Raw genomic sequence first — 21,273 nt, 5'->3', positions numbered from 1 at the left:
GATGGTCATAATGACCAGAAGTAAGGGTCACAGTCTGAGGATTCAGGGTAGACCACTTATGATGGAAATGAGGAGACAGTTCTTCACCCAAAGAGTGGTGAGTCTGTGGAATTCACTACTACTAGTTGATGCCAAAACATCGAACATATTCAAGAGGCGGCTCGGTATAACTCTTGGGGTGAATGAGATCAAAGATTATGGGGAGAAAGCAGGATTAGGCTATTGAATTGGACGATCAGCCACGATCTTCATGAATGGCTCAAAAGGCCGAATGGACTCCCCCTGCTCCTATCTTCCATGTTTCTATGTTAGTTCGTCCTCAGGAGCAGTCAAAACCATTGAAGTGGTCTCAGAATGTCCCTACACACGTTGCAGAGATCTGCAGTCTTGCAAATCCAGTTATCATGTTAATGAAATATATTTTTTATTCCTACCATGGGAATTTTGTTCAAAGGTTAAGTTGTAAAAGATGTTGATATGACTTGTTTGACAATGACTGCTGTTTCCCCTCAGGCAATGGACACTGTGTTTTTCAATGAGTATGAAAGTAAAGTACGACCTTGTATTGATCTCATTGACCAACTGAGAGCTTTTGGTGTGGACAAAGATCTGGGACTTCCAGCCATCGCTGTGATTGGAGACCAGAGCTCTGGGAAGAGCTCAGTACTGGAGGCACTGTCCGGGGTGTCACTTCCCAGAGGAAAAGGTTCGAAAATTTCGGAATCAGTCATTACCTGTTCAACACTCTCACTCTGGGTGAAGAGGAAATATATCAATAGATGAACAATGAGCTCACTGTCCTAAGATACTATCAAACTATTTTACCAAATGCTACATGTTCATCTATGGTACAGTTTACAAGATTAGGAAAATGAACAGTTCACACTGTTTTCATTTAAAATGCTGAGTATTTCAAATAGTTCACACTGTTCATTGGTTGAAAGACTCAGCACATTAAAATAAAAACATTCAATAAGTTTATTCTCAAATCGAACAGCTAGCAGGTAAGGTCACTTTTTTATTATCCAATTGACATCTATCCTACGTGCGATTCTTCTACTTCATCTTGTCCTCTATTTCTTTCATCATACAGAGAACTCTGGTTTTGTTAATTCTATCTTTCCCCTTCATGAAAATATGCCTTAACTATTCCTCTTTTAAATCAGGCCTTGTCCATTAGACTTTTGCCAGCCAACACTTAATTACAATTTACAGTAGTCATGGTCAAACAAGTAACTTCAATATCTTTTTCTATTTAACCATTGAACAGAATTACCATTTACCTGGGCCAGGACTGGTGTCACCCCATCAACACTGAGTCTCCCCCAGAAACTACTTTTGCTTCAGTAGCTAACTCAAACCACGTGATATTATAATCCTACATCTCAAAATAATCCTCTACTTACATTTATGGGCATGGCCCACCTTGCTCCCCATAACCTGATACAGCAGGGACTCCTTCCTCACTGAGTTAAAAACATAGGCACAGATCTCCTGGTCTCCAGATATTTGCAACCCAGATGTATCCTGATAACTGCATGTCAGAGTCTCTCAGAAATTCTAACGCACTCACTGAGCAGTAATTGTCTGGGAAATTTAAACTTCCAATGGTCAATTACTTGTTGTCTCGATCAGTGTTTCTCAACGGGGGCGGAAGCACCCCCTGAGGGGCATATGCCTTCCTTCGGTGGGCATTAAAGTCAAAGGGGACAGCAAGGAGGCATTGAATGACTTTGTAGAAAGCTTACCAATCACTTGGAAGATGGCTGTGTCCTTGAAGGACATTGCTGTGTGCAGATGGATAGTTGCATAACACGAGTCTCCCTGCATCCATGGAGGCGTGCGCTCTGATTGGTTGCTGCGCAATTATTGAGAGTCTTCTCTGTGAATGGCAAGCCATTTGAACTCATTCGCAGTTGACACTGATTCTACTGCTGAGATCAATATTACCTAATTCGTGTCGCTTCTAGGAAGACGAAACGCAGCTTTTCAACTATTCTATTGGGTGGCAGAATGAATGCTCATTACAGCTAATTAGCCAATCAAATTTTGCCACTTGTCTGAGCGTCTTAAAATTATTATGATAAGGTAATGCCCATCAGGGTATTCGAGCGACAGTGTAAAAATGGCCTCATCAAGTAAGAAAAAGTGCAGGCAGTATAGCATGGACTATTTGCGATATGGCTTTATTCAATCTCCAACTAATAAACAGTTACCACTGTGCTTGCTCTGTGAACAAAGCTTTTCCAATGAGGCCATGAAGCCTTCCCGTCTTATTAAACATTTAGAAAAGAAACACTGTGACAAAAGGGACAAAGGTTTGGCATATTTTCAAACATTAACAAATAAATTCAATCAGCGACCAACGATTTCCACTGCTTTTTCAAAGATGGGAGTCACAAATATGGATGGCCTTGTGGCATCATGCAACATAGCAAAGCTAATTACAAAATGTGGTAAACCTCATTCCGTGGGTGAATCGTTGGTGCTGCCAGCTATTGCCGAAGTATTATCAACCGTGCTACATCAGGAACCATCAATGACTATCAAACGTATTCCTCTTAGCAACGATTCCATGAGAAGGCGTATCGATGAAATGGTCTCAAATGTTGAGGATAAATTATGTTCCCTTTTGATATCGAAAGAAATCGCCTTACAAATTGATGAAAGTACTATATGAAAAATCAAGCTGTACGTTTCATCGACAAAAATGAAATACGAGAAGAACTACTTTTTGCTCTGGATCTACCAACAGATACCAAACGTAAGACTATCTTCGACTGCGTCAAGGATTATTTTGATAAAAAGCCTGTTCCCCTCAAAAACATTGCTGCTTGTGCTACGGATGGCGCGCATGCTATGACTGGCCAACATTAGGGATTTGTCACATTATTAAAGAGAGAAGTGCCACATGTTTTCACAGTACACTGCATTATCCATCAGCAGCATCTGGCTGCAAAGAAACTTAGTGAAGCCCTCAACCATTCTCTACAAGTGATAGATGTGGTAAATTATATAAAGAGACATGCTCTGAATGAATGACTTCTCTGCCAACTCTGTAAAGATAATGAAGATGAATTTCTGCAATTGCTGCTACACACAGAAATGAGATGGCTCTCGAAAGGAAAATGCCTCAATCGTTTCCATGAACTGTTCAATTCTATCATTGAATTCCTACACAGAAATAATGAAAACCTTTGTATGAAAGCCGAAATCGTAAAACACGACTATGCATTTCTTGCAGATATATTCGATAAGTGCAATTTGCTGATCATTCAGTTACAAGGAGATAATGTGAGTTTCATAAAAGCAAGGAATGCTGTTACATCTTTTATTGCAAAACTTGATCTCTTTCATCGGAATATCAGTCGTCGTGAGTTTTACCAGTTCCCGAGTTTAAACAATATCGCAGAGGATGTTACTGATGATCAATTACTTATCTATTCAGCTCACGTTCGTGTACTGCAGCATGATATGAAAATATGATTTGCTGATCTTATCGAGATGGAGATCCCTACATGGCTGACTGACCCCTTTATCTCACGCGCAGAAGAAATGGACATTCGCCTTCAGGTAGAAATGATAGGGCTCCAAAGCGACACTGCAATGAAAATTCGGTTTTCGCAAATCCCTTGTTTGGATTCAAGACACCACCCGATGTCATTTCCTGCTATTAAGCGAAGAGGCAAAGCGGTTTGCATGACCATTTCCTACCTCTTTTTTGGTAGAGAAAGGATTCAGTGCTAGAATACAAGATAAGACCCGTAATCGCATGGGTGTTGTTCAGCGTGGTGACCTGAGATTGCTTTTGACAAAAATTGAACCAGATGTATATGATTTAGCAAGACAACATGAACCACAAGGATTGCATTGACTATTTTGCTATCACAGACTAAATTTTATACAGAGTGAGCCAAAAGTAGGTGGACAGTAAGAACAGTAATAAATGATAACATTTATTTTTTGTTGCATATAAAACATATTTCACAAAAAGTTTTCCATTTTCAGCACTGCAGTGTATTGCAGTTATAAGTGCAAAAACAGATTTTAGTGATTTAGGGGCATTGCATGATTTCAAGGATAAGAAGGGGGCATTGAATACGGAAAGGTTGAGAAACACTGGTCTAGATCACCCAGCCTTCATCAACTTTGAGTTAGAATCAGAGTGTCCCAACTCACTGACTTGAATAGTTACCTAAGACAAGTTAGAGGAACTAAAAGCTGCTGTACCTTTTCGCAAGCAATAAAACTGACAACATCCCAGCAACATAGTCATAGAGATGTACAGCATGGAAACAGACCCTTCGGTCCAACCTGTCCATGCTGACCAGACATCCCAACCCAATCTAGTCCCATCTGCTAGCACCTGGCCCATATCCCTCCAAACCTTTCCTATTCATATACCCATCCAAATGCCTCTTAAATGTCGCAATTGTACCAGCCTCCACCACATCCTTTGGCAGCTCATTCCATACATGTACCCCTTAGATCTCTTTTATATCTTTCCCCTCTCACCCTAAACCTATGCCCTCTAGTTCTGGACTCCCCGACCCCAAGGAAAAGACTTTGTCTATTTACCCTATCCATGCCCCTCATAATTGTGTAAACCTCTATAAGGTCACCCCTCAGCCTCCGACGCTCCAGGGAAAGCAGCCCCAACCTGTTCAGCCTCTCCCTATAGCTCAAATCCTCCAACCCTGGCAACATCCTTGTAAATATTTCCTGAACCCTTTCAAGTTTCGCAATATCTTTCCAATAGGAAAGAGATCAGAATTGCATGCAATATTCCAACAGTGGCCTAACCAATGTCCTGTACAGCCGCAACATAACCTCCCAACTCCTGTACGCAATACTCTGACCAATAAAGGAAAGCATACCAAATGCCTTCTTCACTATCCTATCTACCTGTGACTCCACTTTCAAGGAGCTATCAACCTGCACTCCAAGATCTCTTTGTTCAGCAGCACTCCCTAGGACCTTACCATTAAGGTGTATAAGTCCTTCTAAGATTTGCTCTCCCAAAATGCAGCACCTCGCATTTATCTGAATTAAACTCCATCTGCCACTTCTCAGCCCATTGGCCCATCTGTTGTAATCTGAGGTAACCCTCCTCGCAGTCCACGACACCTCCAATTTTGGGTTTCATCTACAAACTTACTAACTGTACCTCTTATGCTCGCATCCAAATCATTTATGTAAATGACAAAAAGGAGAGGACCCAGCACCAATCCTTGTGGCTCTCCACTGGTCACAGTCCTCCAATCTGAAAAACAACCTTCCGCCACCACCCTCTGTCTTCTACCTTTGAGCCTTGTATTCCATGAGATCTAACCTTGCTAACCAGTCTCCCATGGGGATCCTTGTCGAACACCTTACTGAAGTCCATATAGATCACATCTACTGCTCTCCCCTCATCAATCTTCTTTGTTACTTCTTCGAAAAACTCAATTGAGTTTGTAAGATATGATTTCCCACGCACAAAGCCATGTTGACTATCCCGAATCAGTCCTTGCCTTTCCAAATACATGTACATCCTGTCCCTCAGGGTTCCCTCCAATAACTTACCCATCACTGAAGTCAGGCTCACAGGTCTATAGTTCCCTGGCTTGTCTTTACCACCATTCTTAAACAGTGATACGATGTTTGCCAACCTCCAGTCTTCCGGCACCTCACCTATGCTCCAAGATTAGTAGTGAAATTCACTGTTTGTTAATTTTCCCAGATGCACTCCAATGTCCAGCGACACATGAATTCAAATTCAGCAAAGGCAGTAAATGTGCAGGTGTTCTCTCTGTCTGTCTGTCTGTCTCTCTCTCTCCTGCACTGTCCTCACCACGTGCTTCCTTTGTCTGTTCTTCTCCCTTTTAAAACTGCTGTTGTTTTGACTTTTTTTTTTCCAAAGTTCCAAAACAATGCAACAGCATATAAAACAGTAATTGCTGCCCCTTGAATTTGAGGAAATCACTTCCAGCACCTAAAATGCCTCAAAAAAAGGAGCAGCTGTTACAGCCAGAAATTTTTCCCATCCTCCATCTGGGATTACCCAGAATCTTCTATGTACACTCCCTGCCAGCCACATAATCCCTTCCACCCTGGACAGATATCCTCTCCTCCTGCTAGAAACGCAACACCATCCCTCTGACCTGAACCCAAAAACTGTAACCTCCCCCCACCCCAGCGACACCTAAGAGACCGCTGTCACCTACTGTCAGGGGGATCTGCTGAATCGAGAATCCTGAATGCATGTTGCCCACCCCACCCTTTCCGTATCCCCTATCTAATGGACAATCAACAGGTACCGAGGCATTGCATGCAGTGTCACTGATAGCTGCAGGTAGTCAATGTTTGCTGAGAGATCCAGGCCATAGGTAAGTGTTGGCATCAAGGGGGTTGTGGCTTGGTGGGGAGACTTCTCCAGTAATAAGGTGGAGTGGCTCTCTCAAAGATTCCTCTTCCTCAGCTCACATCCCTCACTCCGTTAGTCCCTGACAACGAAGATCAGACATATATCCCCCTCAGAATGAAATCCCTGCAAAGTGTGTTTGTTAATCTTCCTTTATGGTAACTCCCTTGCATACAGTTAAGTTAACAGCAGTGGCAGTGAGATGAGGTCCCTAAAATGGGCAGAATTGTCTATGTCATACCTCACTTGGGTAGGATGCTGGAAATCAAGCCCTGGTACCATCACAAAAGTTAAAGACTTTTATCAAATTGTGTATAATTTCCCAATTCACCTGTCTTTTTAGATCTAGGTTAACAGAACCCATGGACCAAGTTTCAATATGTAACAAGAATTGCTGTTTATTTGAAATGTTATGAATGGAGGGAAGGAAAAACTGAGGAAATGGGTCAATGGCACAAATCTTTCAGATTTTTCACTCCTTCACAAGAAGTCCTCAAAAGCAACAGCTTCAAAGAACTGGATTTCTTTCGATATCCTTACTTGGTCTGCCATACATGTGACTCAAAAGCCACAGCACTGTTCTTGACTCATAACTGCCCTCTGACTTGGCCAAACAAGCCACTTATTTCAAGTGACTATTAGGGATGGACAACAAATAATAGCTCATCCCATCACACCACGTTCCATGAATGATTTTTTTAAAAGATTCAGTACGGCAGACAGTTGTTTAACATGTTGGTTTGTCCTGATGAAAACTCTCAAATGTAATCCCATCACAATGCAAAGATTGACCTGAATTGGCATGGTATTTTTAGTCCTCATGTTGTTTTAATGTGTGACAGGGATTGTGACAAGATGCCCATTGGAACTGAAGCTCAAAAAAGTCAGAAAGGAGAATGTTTGGAAAGGGAAAATAAAGTACAAGGACTACGTGCAAATACTCAAAAGCACCACTGAAGTGGAACAAGAAATCCACAAAGGTTTGTTCTGATTCTTTTTCTTTCCAATAATCATTGCCATGTATGTGGGGGTAGGTTAGCGCTGGAACTTGATTACTTTGAGACACAGTAAGAATTACTCTGAGGGAGCACATTGACAATTCTATATCATAGATGGAATTTATACTCTCAGATACAAACCCGGTGATTATGCTCCAAAGTAGCACTTTATCAAATATTCCCAAGTATTAGAAAGTGTGTTGAATGAACAACAAAGCCTTTAGAAAGCTTTTTTCTACCCATATGAGAAGGATGTTTTTTCCCTCGGTTTAATAGTTCATGTGAATAAATATTACATCGTGTCTTAATATAATTGCTCTTTTGAGACCTGAGCACTTTAACCAAATGCATCCTACAATTAACTCTCTAATCAAATAAGACCATAAAACACGGGAGCAGAAGTAAGCCATTCAGCCCAATGAGTCTATTCATTCGATAACCCCCAGTTTCACTTTTCTGCCATTTCCCCTAGCCCTTGACTCCTTTGATTTAAAAAAAAAGTCTTGAATGCGCTGAACGACCCAGCCTCTGCAGTCCTCTGCTGTTACAAACATTCCACACTACCATCTTTCTCATCACCCTCTGAAGGAAGAAATTTCTCCTCATCTCTGTCTTATTTGGATGAATCCTTATTCTGAGATTATACTCTCCAGTGCTCGACTCTCTCACAAGGGGAAACAACCTTTTCACATCTAATCTTTCACGTCCGCTAAGAGTCTTACAAGTTTCAATAAGGTCACCTTGTTCTTCGAAACTGCAATGAGTACATGTTCAACCTACTCAGCCCCTACTCATTAGATCACCCCTCAAGACCCAGGGTCAACCTAATGACCCAACTCTTGACTGCCTCCAATGGTAATCTTCCCTCAGGTAAATTGCTTTTCTGTGGTTGCAGTTAATTAACCGTAGTGTAAAACTTACTGCAGTTTAAGAAAGAATTCAGAAAGACAACAAAAAGCACAGATGTCTTGTGATTTAGATGTTATGGTGAGAAGCTGGCAAACATTCTGAATGAGTTAGAGCATATTGTGAAGATACTGTCACCTTCAAAGGTTATTTTGTCCTTTTTTTTGTTTGAAGAGACGTTGTAAGGCAGAGGCATAGTCTACCAGAACCACTAGAATAAATAACTCGTGAGGACTTCAGTTTTTTTTTAAGTTGGAACAATGGAAGCAACCTGAATGGCTGATAGACCCGAATTTCTGGGTTTTAGTTTTTACAGGAACATCAGCAGCTGTTTGGCATCTCAAAAGAGTTGGAAGCTTCAGTGAATGTCTCTTGGCTGCTATGATCTCTTAATTTTCTTTGGATGTTTCTTGCTCCTGGATTAGAAAACTGCATGTAAAAATCTGTGTCTGAATTTGCATTGTTGCCAAGGGGTGTGTTTATGGGATGCTACTACATTGGAACAAATAATAAATAATGAGAAAGTGAGGACTGCAGATGCTGGAGATCAGAGCAGAAAGTGTGGTGCTGGAAAAGCACAGCAGGTCAGGCAGCATCTGGGGAGCAGGAGATTTGATGTTTTCGGTGTAAGTATTAGGTACTGTATCTATTATTTGGTTAAGTATGCCAATAGTTAAATTATTCTAAATTCCTCTTTCGTTTGTTTGCATTTGAAATATAGTGTTTAAATAACTTGTGTTGTGCTTAACATTGAGTACGTTGACCAGTCGTATTGCATTTGGAACATGGCATTTTCGCATATAACTTTAAAATAAGAAAAAGTTAGGGTCTAAGCTACCTTCTCAAAATATGAACTGAACAATATGGACTTAACAATTTCCCTGATCCAAACCCTCTTTTCGGATCAGCACACAATGGCAAACAGAAAAGGATCCATTAGATCATCCAGCCTTGCACAGTTTATTTAGACAGTAGACATACTCAGCACAATGAAAAGCCTCTGGAAGGAGCAGAAAGCCCAGTCAATGTAGAGGCAACAAAATAAAGCCTTCCAATTGCTAATCCTTAGCCATACCAACTGATTACTTGAAAGAATTCAGCAAATGGACATCAATTACATCAGTGACCAGCTTCATCCACATTTGATAAATGTGCAGTCTAGTTCTTGCTTTAAGTATTAAGCACGTAGCACCACACAGCCCCTCTCAACCTTCTCTCTAACCCTCATGTTTCTGTTTATTTGGAACAATATCAAACACAATGTGTTTAATCATCTTATGAACTTTAATCAGTAAGGACATGTCTCAATCTGCTATTCTCTTAATGAATACTTAGGGGCAACACGGTGGCTCAGTGGTTAGCACTGCTGCCTCACAGCACCAGGGACCTGAGTTCAATTCCAGCCTTGGGCGACTGACTGTGTGGATTTGCACATTCTCCCTGTGTCTGCGTGGGTTTCCTCGCAGTCCAAAGATGTCCAGGTCAGGTGAATTGTCCATACTAAGTTGCCCATAGTGTTAGGTGCATTAGTCAGAGGGAAATGGGTCTGGGTGGCTTACTCTTCAGACTTGTTGTGCCAAAGGGCCTGTTTCCACACTGTAGGGAATCTACTCTAATCTAAACTTAGAGTCATAGAAATGTAAAGCATGGAAACAGACTGTTCGGTCCAACCTGTCTTTGCCAACCAGATATCCTAATTAACCTTGTCCCATTGCCAGCATTTGGCCTATATCCCTCTAAACGCTTCCTATTCATACACCCATCCAGATGTCTTTTAAATGTTGTAATTGTACCAGCCTCCACCAGTTTCTCTGGCAGCTCATTCCATTTACGCACCACCCTCTGCATGAAAAAATTTGCCCCTTAGTTCCATTTTAAATCTTACCCCCTCACCTTAAACCAATGCCCTCTAATTTGGACTCTCTTACCTTTGGTAAAAAACCGTAACTATTTATCCTATCCATGTCCCTCATGATTTTAGAAATCTCTGTAAGGTCACTTCTCAGCCTCTGACGCCCCAGGGAAAACAGCCCCAGCCTGTTCAGCTTTTCCCTGTAGCTCAAATCCTCCAGCCTTGGTAACATCCTTGTCAATCTTTTCTGAATCCTTTCAACTTTAATATCATCTTTCCTATAGCAAGTAGACCAGATTGAATGCAGTATTTCACCCGAAGTCTGTGAGCTAAACTAGACAACTAAAATGCTTCAGACTTAAAATTAAGCTTGTCACCCTCCTTTCTACACTTCCAAGAGCTTCCATATCACCTACCATGTGAGTAGTTTGAAACTGGAAAAGTATTCTAACTGAGACCAAACCAAGACGTTGCCACATCAAGTTGACTTATGACTGAGATGTGACCAGATCCATAACAAACATTTGGGCTTTTGGTGAATGTAACATATCCAACACCAGCTGATGAATCGAAGTGCAGTGATACAGAATCCCATATTTGTGACAATGCATTGAATGCTTATTGACATTGTTGGATGCAACCAGTTGGGTAATTGGCATAAAATAAGTTCATAGTTTTCAGCTAGGCGTAGCTGGGGAAGATGTTGTAATGAGCATCATCACCAATAAATTTAAGCACGATTTATTTTTAAGCCATGCCAATTACCGACCTCTAATATGCCTGATTAAGATGTCTAATCTAGTTACTTATCAATATGTGACTTCTTCCCCAGCCCAGAACACAATTGCAGGACAAGGAGTTGGAATCAGCCCAGAACTAATCAGTCTTGAAATCGAATCCACCAACGTCCCTGATCTGACCCTTATAGACTTGCCAGGAATTGCCAGAGTGGCAGTTGGTGACCAACCAGTAAATATTGGAGACCAGGTACAGAGAACTCAGTTCATGGGTTATCAGTTACCAATTTGCTAACCATAAGGACAATTAACTTTTTGCTGTTTATGAGGCCTTGGTGTGCACAGGCTCACTGCCATGATCCTTATATTACAAATGTGACTTTGCTTCAATTTGTTTTAAAGCATTGTGGGACATAATTACAAATCTGTCTTCTCTTTAAGACTCATTACCAAATATTGCACTAATTTTCTTGATTTATGTATTTGTGCCAACATTATTGTATCTCTTCAAATGCATTAAAGGTGTTTCTGGATCTACTTTTGCAAGTCTATGAAAGAAAAATAACTTACTTTGTTGTTGTGTTTTGTGTTTGTACACACAGTTATTCACTGTCTGCCTTTGATTCTGCAGTCATGTGATCTGTGTTTCCTTTCAGATTAAGAAACTCATCAAGTTGTTCATCCAGAAACAAGAAACAATTAACCTGGTGGTTGTGCCATGCAACGTTGATATAGCAACCACAGAAGCTCTGAAAATGGCCCAGGAAGTGGACCCTTCTGGAGAAAGGACTCTAGGTAATTACATAAAGAGAGGGAATTAAGATGCCCTTAGGCCCCACTGCTGAGAAAATATTAGTTTTACAGTGTTGCTCAGAGAATAGTCGAAAAGGTTTTGAAAGAACGGTCCATTGTCAAAGCCATCATGTGTCATGAAGTGTCTGAGCAGCTCTAGTCCTATTCCACACATGGTCTTTATCCAGATCCATTTCAAAGAAGTTGAATAATAAATGCCATGCTGGAGATTGTAGGTTTGGTTAATATGAACAGACAGATGGGCCAAATGGCCCATAATCTTTTGGCACAGCCTCACTAACAATCACTAATTTATGTTTGCTCTTGAAGACAGTTAGATATTACTGCTTTTTAATTCATTCATGGGATGTGGATATTGCAGACAAGGCCAGCATTTATTGCCCATCCTTCATTGTCCTATCACAGCTCAGTTAAGAGTGAACCACAATGCTGTGGGTCTGGAGTCACATGGACCAGAGCAGGTAATGCTGGCACCTAATTCAGTCATGTCTTTTAGAAAGAGAATTCTGGCATACACATGACTCCAGACCCACAGCAATGCGGTTGACTTTTGACTAACCTCTGGGCAATTAAGGATGGGCAATTAAATGCTGGCTTGACCAGTGACCCCTACATTCCATGAATGAGTAATAAATTAGTTTGTGTCTATGGTTCCAAACTGTGAAGTTTCGTTTGCTGTACAATTGGGGTGTGCTGAGGGAGATGAAATTATCTGAAGTCAGATCCCTCAAAAGCTGACTGAAAGTGGGGAACATGAGAGTGGTTCTTACAGGCTAAACACTGTCACCTTGAAGGGCAGTGACTCTGCTGATAAACGCCAGCAGAGGAAACATGCTCTGGCATACCTTAGTCTAAATTATTCATATTATTTAGATCAACATTTTAGTTCAAGCACCTCGGAATAAGAATAGACTAATCAAACCATCAAGTCTGCTCTGGAATATAATATGACCATGGCTAGTCAAATAATTCAAAGCTCTTTACCCACATTATCCTTACAACTGTACAACTCTGGTAATCAGATATCTATCATACTCAAAGACTGAGCTTTGGCAACACTTTGCAGTAGAGAATTCCAAAGATTTACAACGCTTTGAGTTTTAAAAAAAAATTCTTAACCCATTCCAAAATGGTATCTCCCTTACTTTTTAATTGTGACCCCAATTCTAGAATCCCCAAATAGGGAAAACATCTTATCTGCATCTACCCTGTCTAATCCCTTTTAGTATTTTGTAAGTTTCAATGCGTTCATCCCTCCATTCTTTGAAACTTCAGGTCCGCATTGTCCAATCTCTCTAAATAGGTCTGTACTAGTATTCGAGGAACAAGTCTGGTGAATCTTGTTACTCTCCCTCTATGACTAAAGCATCCCTCCAGAATAAGGAGACCAAAACTGCACACAGGACTCCAGGTGCAGTCTAACCAAACTTCTATGCAATTAAAACAAGACTCACTACTTCCGTAGTCAATTCCTCTTGCAATAAAGGCTAACATCCTTGGCGGTATCTGCATGTTAGCTTTCAATGACTTATGAGAAGAACATTGAGGCCCATCTGTATGTGCACACTTTCCAACCTCTACCAAAGTGAAACCTCACACTTTTACACATTTTTCCCCATTCTTGCCCACTCATTAAAACTGTCTAAATCCTCCTGAAAATATTTTACAGCTCCCTCATAACATACATTTGTATCATCCACAAATTTGGGCCCCACAACCAAATTATTCATTTATATTGTGAACAACTGAGATCTCAGTACTGATCCTTGTAGGATTCCACCAGGCATAGCCTGCCAATGAAAGAATGAACTATTTATTCCTACTCAATGGTTTCTGCCTATTATCAATCCTTAATCCTTGCCAGTATATTACCATCTATCACACATGCTTAAATTTTGCTAACCTGTTGGGGACTTTATCAAAATTCTGAAAGTCCAAGTGTACTATATCCATTAACACATTACAATTTTGTTACTAATATCCTCAAAAAAACTACAAAAAGATTATCAAACGATTTCAAATTCACAAATCCATACTGACTATGCCCAGTTGAATCATTATCATCCAAGTGTCCATTGATCACATCCTTTATAATAGTTTCTAGTGTTTTGCCAACGACTAATGTAAAGTTAACAGGTTTGCAGTTCCTAAACAGTTCCCTGTTATCTCTCTCTTAAATAGAGGAGTGACATTTGCTCGCTCCAATTTGCAAGAATTATTCCAGAATCAATGGAATATTGGAAGGTGATCACCAATATCTCAACTTTGTTGTAACTTTGTCATTTTCTAAAGACTAACTTGCATTAAACACTAATATGGAACAAAACAAATTAAACACTTACCGCCTCAAACTAACACAAACTGCTGCATATATCAGAGACTAAAAGCAATACTACTTCATTCACTGCACCAAATTCCCACACACTCCAAATTCTCACTCTTACCATCGACCTGTACTCACCAAATCCATGGCCACGTCATAGCCACATTCTTTTCAAATTCAATTCCTCTTTGAATTTTTCAAAATGAAATGGCATAACCAAGGAAATTTATTTTGACTTTATTTTAAATATAAAGGCATTTTAACAAAGCCTGACCTGGTTGACAAAGGAACAGAGGCAAGTGTTGTTGACATTATGCGGAACATAATAGTGGAATTAAAGAAAGGTTACATGATTGTCAAGTGCCGTGGACAAAAGGACATTGATGACAAATTGACCCTTGATGATGCAATCACAAAGGAAAGAATGTTTTTTGAAGATCACGAACACTTTAGGTAATGTGTGAAGACCTATTTACAATTAATATCCTCTTATCTTTGTTTCTGACTACAGCACTTCTGTCTGTCGATTTGTTGTCAGCTCATTTTACACTTCGTTGCTTTAATTTTGTAAATTTTCAGGTGTGAGTACTTTTCATATTATTGATCTCAACATCAGAACTTAAGGTTGATTCCAGTGCCTTAATTAATCTGGATATATAGGAATATTCAAAGATCTTGAGGTCAATATTGTGGAATAGACTGGGTGTGAAAGTATATTAGCTTGACAGGATTTAGTATTTGAAGCAAACACAAAGCATTTGAGAGAGCTTCTTCACAGTAATCTAAAGTGATTTAAAGAATGTTGAAGGATGTCTGAATTTATGTGTTTATTGGTATCATTTTAGGAGTTTGATTCAAACTAGTGGCATGTGGATGTTGGTTCTTTCATGAGCAGTAAAGATAAACAAGCAAAAATAATGAGGGGTATATAACATTAATGGTAGGTGTTTTTTTCTGTGGGTGGGGGATTTCAAGACAAGGGGGCATGTTTTTAATGTGAGATGAGAGAGATTAGAAAAAGACATGGGGGGGGGCAATTTTTTTACACAGAGTATGGTTCACGTATGGAATGAACTTCCTGTGGAAGTGGTGGATGTGGGCACGGTTACAACATTTAAAAGACACTTAGATAAGTACATGACTAGGAAATGTTTGGAGGGATATGGACCAGGAGCAGGCAGGTGCACTAGTCTAGTTTGGAGCCCACCCAGCGCACCCTCTATTTTACTGCACCCACACTGTCCTCTTACAGCCTCCTTAATGTCCTACCTCAGCTTTGTCACCTTCAAGTAGTCCACACTCGGCCTAAAACTGACTCAACCTTTCCCTCAACTCCTAGCCTTATTGTTAATTCCAACAATGGAATTAGCTTCCGGTTATATAGTGCCTCTCACTGAAGCACTCCACAAAAGTAACATAAAACAAAGTTTGATCGCCATGAGTGGGGTCCCGGTAGTTTTAATGAAATTCTCTTGAATTAGCTCCTGAATTCATACACTTTTCCCTAAGGAGGGACCCATGGGTGACAGCCATCTTCCTGGCTGCAATGGGTAGTCAATCAGGGAACATACAAGGCAATCTCCTCCTATTTTGGCAATGGATTGAAATTTCCCAGATGACAGCCTATCTTTTCCTCTCCCCTCTCCATCCTGGCTGTCTCAGGAGCCCAAAAATGCTGTAGATTGGCTTCCCCTCAAGACGTCTGAGGACAGAAGACCAGGTCTCACCTAGCAGTAGGTATGTCATTTCAGGTGCTGCTCAAAGACTGACATTTCTACTAATGTTGTCACTGCTGCAATGGTAGGCACACAACTCCTGCTATTGGCCCTTTGGTAGTGTTTATTTTGCAGGAGAAAATCAACAGCTAGCACTGAACAAATCTCTTGTGCTGGGACCCAGGCCCCCCTTCCCCCCTTCCCCCACCCCCCAACATTCAAAATTGGACAGGGGTCCAGGAAAATTCTAACATCCAGAACTAATACCTTAGGGAAAGAATTACAGAGGTGAGAGCTTTACAAAAGGCAGTCCACTGCTTTGAGGGCTCAGTAACTGTGCTGAGGCCATGACTATTGGTGGGTGGAGAATGAAAACCTGAGAAGCACAAGAGGCCGGAATGGGAGGACTGCAGAGATCAGAGGCTGGACGTGGCTACAGAAGTAGGGAGGGGTGAACCAAGGAGAGATTTGCAAACAATGATACATGTGACAATATATTTTAAAAATCCCTTTAACCAATTTAGCATTTTGCTATATTTCTCACTCATATATTAACCTAATTCTGGGATTTTTCTTTACATTTAATATTTAGGCAACTTCTGGACAATGGGAAAGCCACTATTCCATGCTTAGCTGGTAGACTGACAAACGAACTTGTTAGCCACATCAATGTAAGTTATATTTTCTGAAACAATCTGTGTTTTCTTTCACACCTGTATTGTCACAATGAATACTCGTTAATATCTCGGGTAGGCTGTTACAAGTGAGCATACTCAATATGGCTTAGGGTTCTTGTGCTACAGCGGCAGTGTCCCTACCTCAAGACATGCAGGTCTGGTTTCAAGTCCCATTTGCTCCAGACACTTGTCATAACATACCTGAGCAGGTCGATTAACAATATCTACCCAGTGAGAATTTCATTTCATCCAAGTACATTTTGGGAATCCAATGGGATTTACAGAGATTAAAATCACACTCGGGTTTCTGACCAGTAACCTGAGATCTCAGAATGCAACCCCATTGGGAAAAATTTTCTGCTCAAGGGCATTAATTTTAAAATTTTCTGCTCAAGAGCATTAATTTTAAAAACCTATCTCCTGAGTTAATATCATTAGTTAAATGGAGGGGCGCAATTTAAAAATTAGAACGTTTAATCATTGGAAGGGGCATTATAAGCCACCAGAGAATTGTGGAGGTTAGACTATTGGAAGTTTTTAAAGAGGAGATAGGCAGATTATTGAAATATTGAGGAGCTAACGGCTATGAGGAGCTGGCATCAGAGAGGAATTACAGTCTCAGGTGTATCACCTATGCTCTTGGTGCCTGGCAGGGCAGATTTGAGGGTCCAAATGGCCCACCCTGGTCCAATTTCTGATGTTCTTATTCACTCAAATCTGAGTTGAAGCATGAGCTAAGAGGGAGGCCCATTGACTAAGAAAGCATGAATTGATGCAAATGGTCAAACGAGGGTTAGTATAGCACTGTTGACCGAACCCCAGTCTAAAGATCTTGAACATAACATCTAAAGTTGATACATCTGGTGTTCAGAGAGTGCTGACTGGCACTGCATGTTGAATCCCATTTTGATAAGTGATCTTCATCTCATTTGCCTTTGTTAGAAATCTTTGCCACAGTTGAGAAAGGACGTTGAAATGAAACTGAACAAAACAAAGCAAAGTCTGAAAGACTACAGCAATGGTGTTCCTGATGCACCTGAAGAGAAATTAATGTTCATGATCGAGGTAAAATTGTTTCTGTTGAACAACTTCCTTTTTACTCAGTTTTTTTTAACATTCAGTGGATAGCTGGAGCAGTGCTCGATGGAAAATCTGATTACATCACATGTAAAGTCTATTCTTAAAGTTCATATTACCATCGAAAGTCAATGTTACAATCTCCAATCCTTTTCACTTCCAGCCCTGATTTGAAACAGATCATTGAATTAATCAAAAACCAAGTTCCTGACAGAAAGATTGGGGTTTGACTGGCCAGCCTATGATTCCTTCTCACACTCATCCCCAGTCACACCACAACTTCAAAACCAACTTCAATGGACATGGAAATCACTGTTGGAGCATCGCACAGAGGAAACCTCAGCCTGAGAATTAATTGTTGGACTTGAGGGTTGCTCTTTTTGTAGAACATTACAGCGCAATACAGGCCCTTCAGCCCTCGATGTTGCGCTGACCTGTGGAACCAATCTGGTGCCCATCTAATCTACACTATTCTATTTTCGTCCAGATCACAATCCAATGCCCATTTAAATGTCCTTAAAGTTGGTGAGTTGCAGGCAGTGTGTTCCATGCCCCTACTACTCTCTGAGTAAAAAAAAAACTACCTCTGACATCTGTCCTGTATCTATCACCCCTCAATTTAAGGTTATGTTCCTTCGTGTTAGCCATCACCATCTGAGGAAAAAGGCTCTCACTGTCCATCCTATCTAACCCTCTGATTATTTTATATGTCTCAATTAAGTCACCTCTCAACCTTCTTCTCTCCAACGAAAACAGCCTCAAGTCTCTCAGCTTTTCCTTGTAAGACCTTCCCTCCATACCAGGTGATATCCCAGTAAATTTCCTCTGAACCCTTTCCAATGCTTCCAAATCCTTCCTATAATTCGGTGACCAGAACTGTGCACAATTCCCCAAGTGCGACTTCACCAGAGTTTTGTGCAGCTGCAGCATGACCTTTTTATGGTGAATTTATTTTTCTTTCAGAGAGGAAATGTTTTTAAGTTTTCCTCAGAAGATTTAATACATGGATGGAGTCTATTATAGATGGAGCAACGCTTTATGATTGAGCGACTGTTTCTTCTTTAATGCTTTCTTTGTTCTCACAGTGGCCACTTTTCAATACCTTTGATTTGATTGCAGAAAATCAACAAATTCTGTCATCAAATAAAAAATTTAACATCCGGGGAAGAGACTCAGATCCTCATAAATGGGATGAGATACATCACCAAAGTACGAAAGGTGTTTGAAGAATGGAATTCATTTCTGGAGAAGCAGACGTTAAATTGTGAGTAGGAATCATATGAGTGAGCTTTAAATTTGGGATCCTGGCTGGGCTACATTTAGTAATCTAGTTTTTTGATTCTTTTATTCTTTCAAGGGGGCAGGAGGGGTGATCAGTTAAGATGGCTAATTTGCAATGCAGAGTGGAACCAGTTGCGTGGGTTCAGTTCTAAGTTGTGGTGACCCTCCAAGTCAAACTCACCACTGGTTATCTCTCTCTGATGAAGGAGCAACCCTCTGGGACGATGGTGGGTTCTACTACTCTTTCCTGGGATGTAGGCATTGCTTGCAACGTCACCATTTGTTGCCCATCACTAACTAAACTTGGCCTGAGTGGCTTTCCCCACCATTTCAGTGGATATTTAAGAGTCAACCACATTGCTATGAGTCTGGAGTCACATGTAGAGCAGACCAAGGAGGATTGGTAGATTTTCTTTCCTAAAATGCCTTACTGAGCCAGATAGGTTTTTATAGCAAACAACAATGGTTTAATGGCCTTCAGAACTAGATGATCTTTATATTCCCGATTTATTAATTGAATATGAATTCCATCAACTGCCAACCATCATGAGCATGCCTAGCCCTCTTGAGCACTGGTCAGTGACATCAACCTCCCTCTAAATTGAGGATACATCTCAAGCAGGTATACATTGGAGATAATGACAAACATTCTTCACATTGTAACACTCCCACCACTACTGTTTCAACATCAAAAAGACTGGTATTCTCCAATCAAATTTGAAAGCCACGGACAACTAATGCTACCAAACTTAAAATACTATCCTTAAGTCTTCAGACTTTAAAGATTAGTCTTCGAGATTAATATTGCTGTGAATAATCCAAGACGAATATTGAGGAGAGAGGGAACATTAAAAAGAATTGCAATAGAAAATGGGAGCAGACCTGTTTTAAAACTTTGATGCTAAACTATGACAGGGAGAAAGTGAGGTCTGCAGATGCTGGAGATCAAAGTTGAAACTTTATTGCTGGAGCAGCACAGCAGGTCAGGCAGCATCCAGGGAACAGGAGATACGACGTTTCGGGCACAGGCCCTTTTTCAGGAATGGCAATATTTTTCATTAGTAGAATAGAAATGATTGCTTGATCAACTCACAAAATGAATCTTCTGTCTGCAAGACTACACAGAATTGAAACAAGTGACAAAATATTGCATTTCTTTCTTGAATGTGTTGCCTTTTCCATTGGCCTAAACTATGACAGGCCAATGGAAAAGGCAACACATTCAAGAAAGAAATGCAATATTTTGTCACTTGTTTCAATTCTGTGTAGTCTTGCAGACAGAAGATTCATTTTGTGAGTTGATCAAGCAATCATTTCTATTCTACTAATGAAAAATATTGCCATAGTCACCCACTAGCCTCTAACTTTGACAACTATTTTCCCACATGCAGTAAGATCGCAATGAACCAAGTACTGTACTAAGATTTTGATTTATTGTTAGTTGTCACATCAGTAAGGGTCAGTGATAAAACCTTCCCCATATCTGGGTCAAGTCACAGAATCTCAGAACTGCTGTGGTGTAGAAGATGGCCATTCGCCTCTCATTTCTGCGCCAGCACTCTGAGCAAGTCCTACATCAAAGATTGAGCACATAACCCACATTAATACTGAATGACTGCTGCACCAGCAAAGGTATTATAGAGTCATAGAGACATAGAGATGTACAGCATAGAAACAGACCGTTCGGTCCAACCCGTCCATGCCGACCAGATATCCCAACCCAATCTAGTCCCACCTGCCAGCACCCGGCCCATATCCCTCCAAACCCTTCCTATTCATGTACCCATCAAAATGCCTCTTAAATGTTGCAATTGTACCAGCCTCCACCACATCCTCTGGCAGCTCATTCCATACACGTACCACCCTCTGCGTGAAAAAGTTGCCCCTTAGGTCTCTTTTATATCTTTCCCCTCTCACCCTAAACCTATACCATCTAGTTCTGGACTCCCCGACCCCAGGGAAAAGATTTTGCCTATTTACCCTATCCATGCCCCTCATGATTTTGTAAACCTCTATAAGGTCACCCCTCAGCCTCCGATGCTCCAGAGAAAACAGCCCCAACCTGTTCAGCCTCTCCCTATAGCTCAAATCCTCCAACCCTGGCAACATTCTTGTAAACTTTTCAGAATCCTTTCAAGTTTCACAACATCTTTCCGATAGGAAGGAGACCAGAATTGCACGCAATATTCCAACAGTGGCCGAACCAATGTCTTGTACAGTCGCAACATGACCTCCCAACTCCTGTACGCAATACTCTGACAGATAAAAGAAAGCATACCAAATGCCTTCTTCACTATCCTATTTACCTGCAACTCCACTTTCAAGGAGCTATGAACCTGCACTCCAAGGTCTCTTTGTTCAGCAACACTCCCTAGGACCTTACCATTAAGTGTATAAGTCCTGCTAAGATTTGCTTTCCCAAAATGCAGCCCCTCGCATTTATCTGAATTAAATTCCATCTGCCACTTCTCGGCCCATTGGCCCATCTGGT

At 40.8% G+C, this 21,273-nt stretch overlaps 1 protein-coding gene across 3 annotated transcripts in view; it reads left to right on the top strand.

Moving 5' to 3' along the window:
• The window catches only part of LOC122555398 (interferon-induced GTP-binding protein Mx3-like), a 45,809-nt gene that overhangs the window by 13,360 nt on the left and 11,176 nt on the right, over nucleotides 1-21,273 (top strand). For all 3 annotated transcript variants that reach the window (XM_087992492.1, XM_043701368.2, XM_043701369.2), the window contains 8 exons: nucleotides 514-706; nucleotides 7,246-7,383; nucleotides 10,992-11,146; nucleotides 11,553-11,691; nucleotides 14,287-14,485; nucleotides 16,340-16,418; nucleotides 17,367-17,489; nucleotides 18,621-18,765. In XM_087992492.1, coding sequence (XP_087848618.1) covers nucleotides 517-706; nucleotides 7,246-7,383; nucleotides 10,992-11,146; nucleotides 11,553-11,691; nucleotides 14,287-14,485; nucleotides 16,340-16,418; nucleotides 17,367-17,489; nucleotides 18,621-18,765 — 1,168 coding nt within the window. In that variant the 5' untranslated portion in view covers nucleotides 514-516. The remainder of the gene's footprint in view (nucleotides 1-513; nucleotides 707-7,245; nucleotides 7,384-10,991; nucleotides 11,147-11,552; nucleotides 11,692-14,286; nucleotides 14,486-16,339; nucleotides 16,419-17,366; nucleotides 17,490-18,620; nucleotides 18,766-21,273) is intronic.

This window comes from Chiloscyllium plagiosum, unplaced genomic scaffold (assembly GCF_037043375.1).
Source record: "Chiloscyllium plagiosum isolate Xiang-an unplaced genomic scaffold, Cpla_swu_hap1 HiC_scaffold_12, whole genome shotgun sequence".
NCBI classification, from domain to species: Eukaryota; Metazoa; Chordata; class Chondrichthyes; order Orectolobiformes; family Hemiscylliidae; genus Chiloscyllium; species Chiloscyllium plagiosum.
Note: the sequence above shows the minus strand (reverse complement) of the source record. Positions and strands in the feature narration are given on the sequence as shown.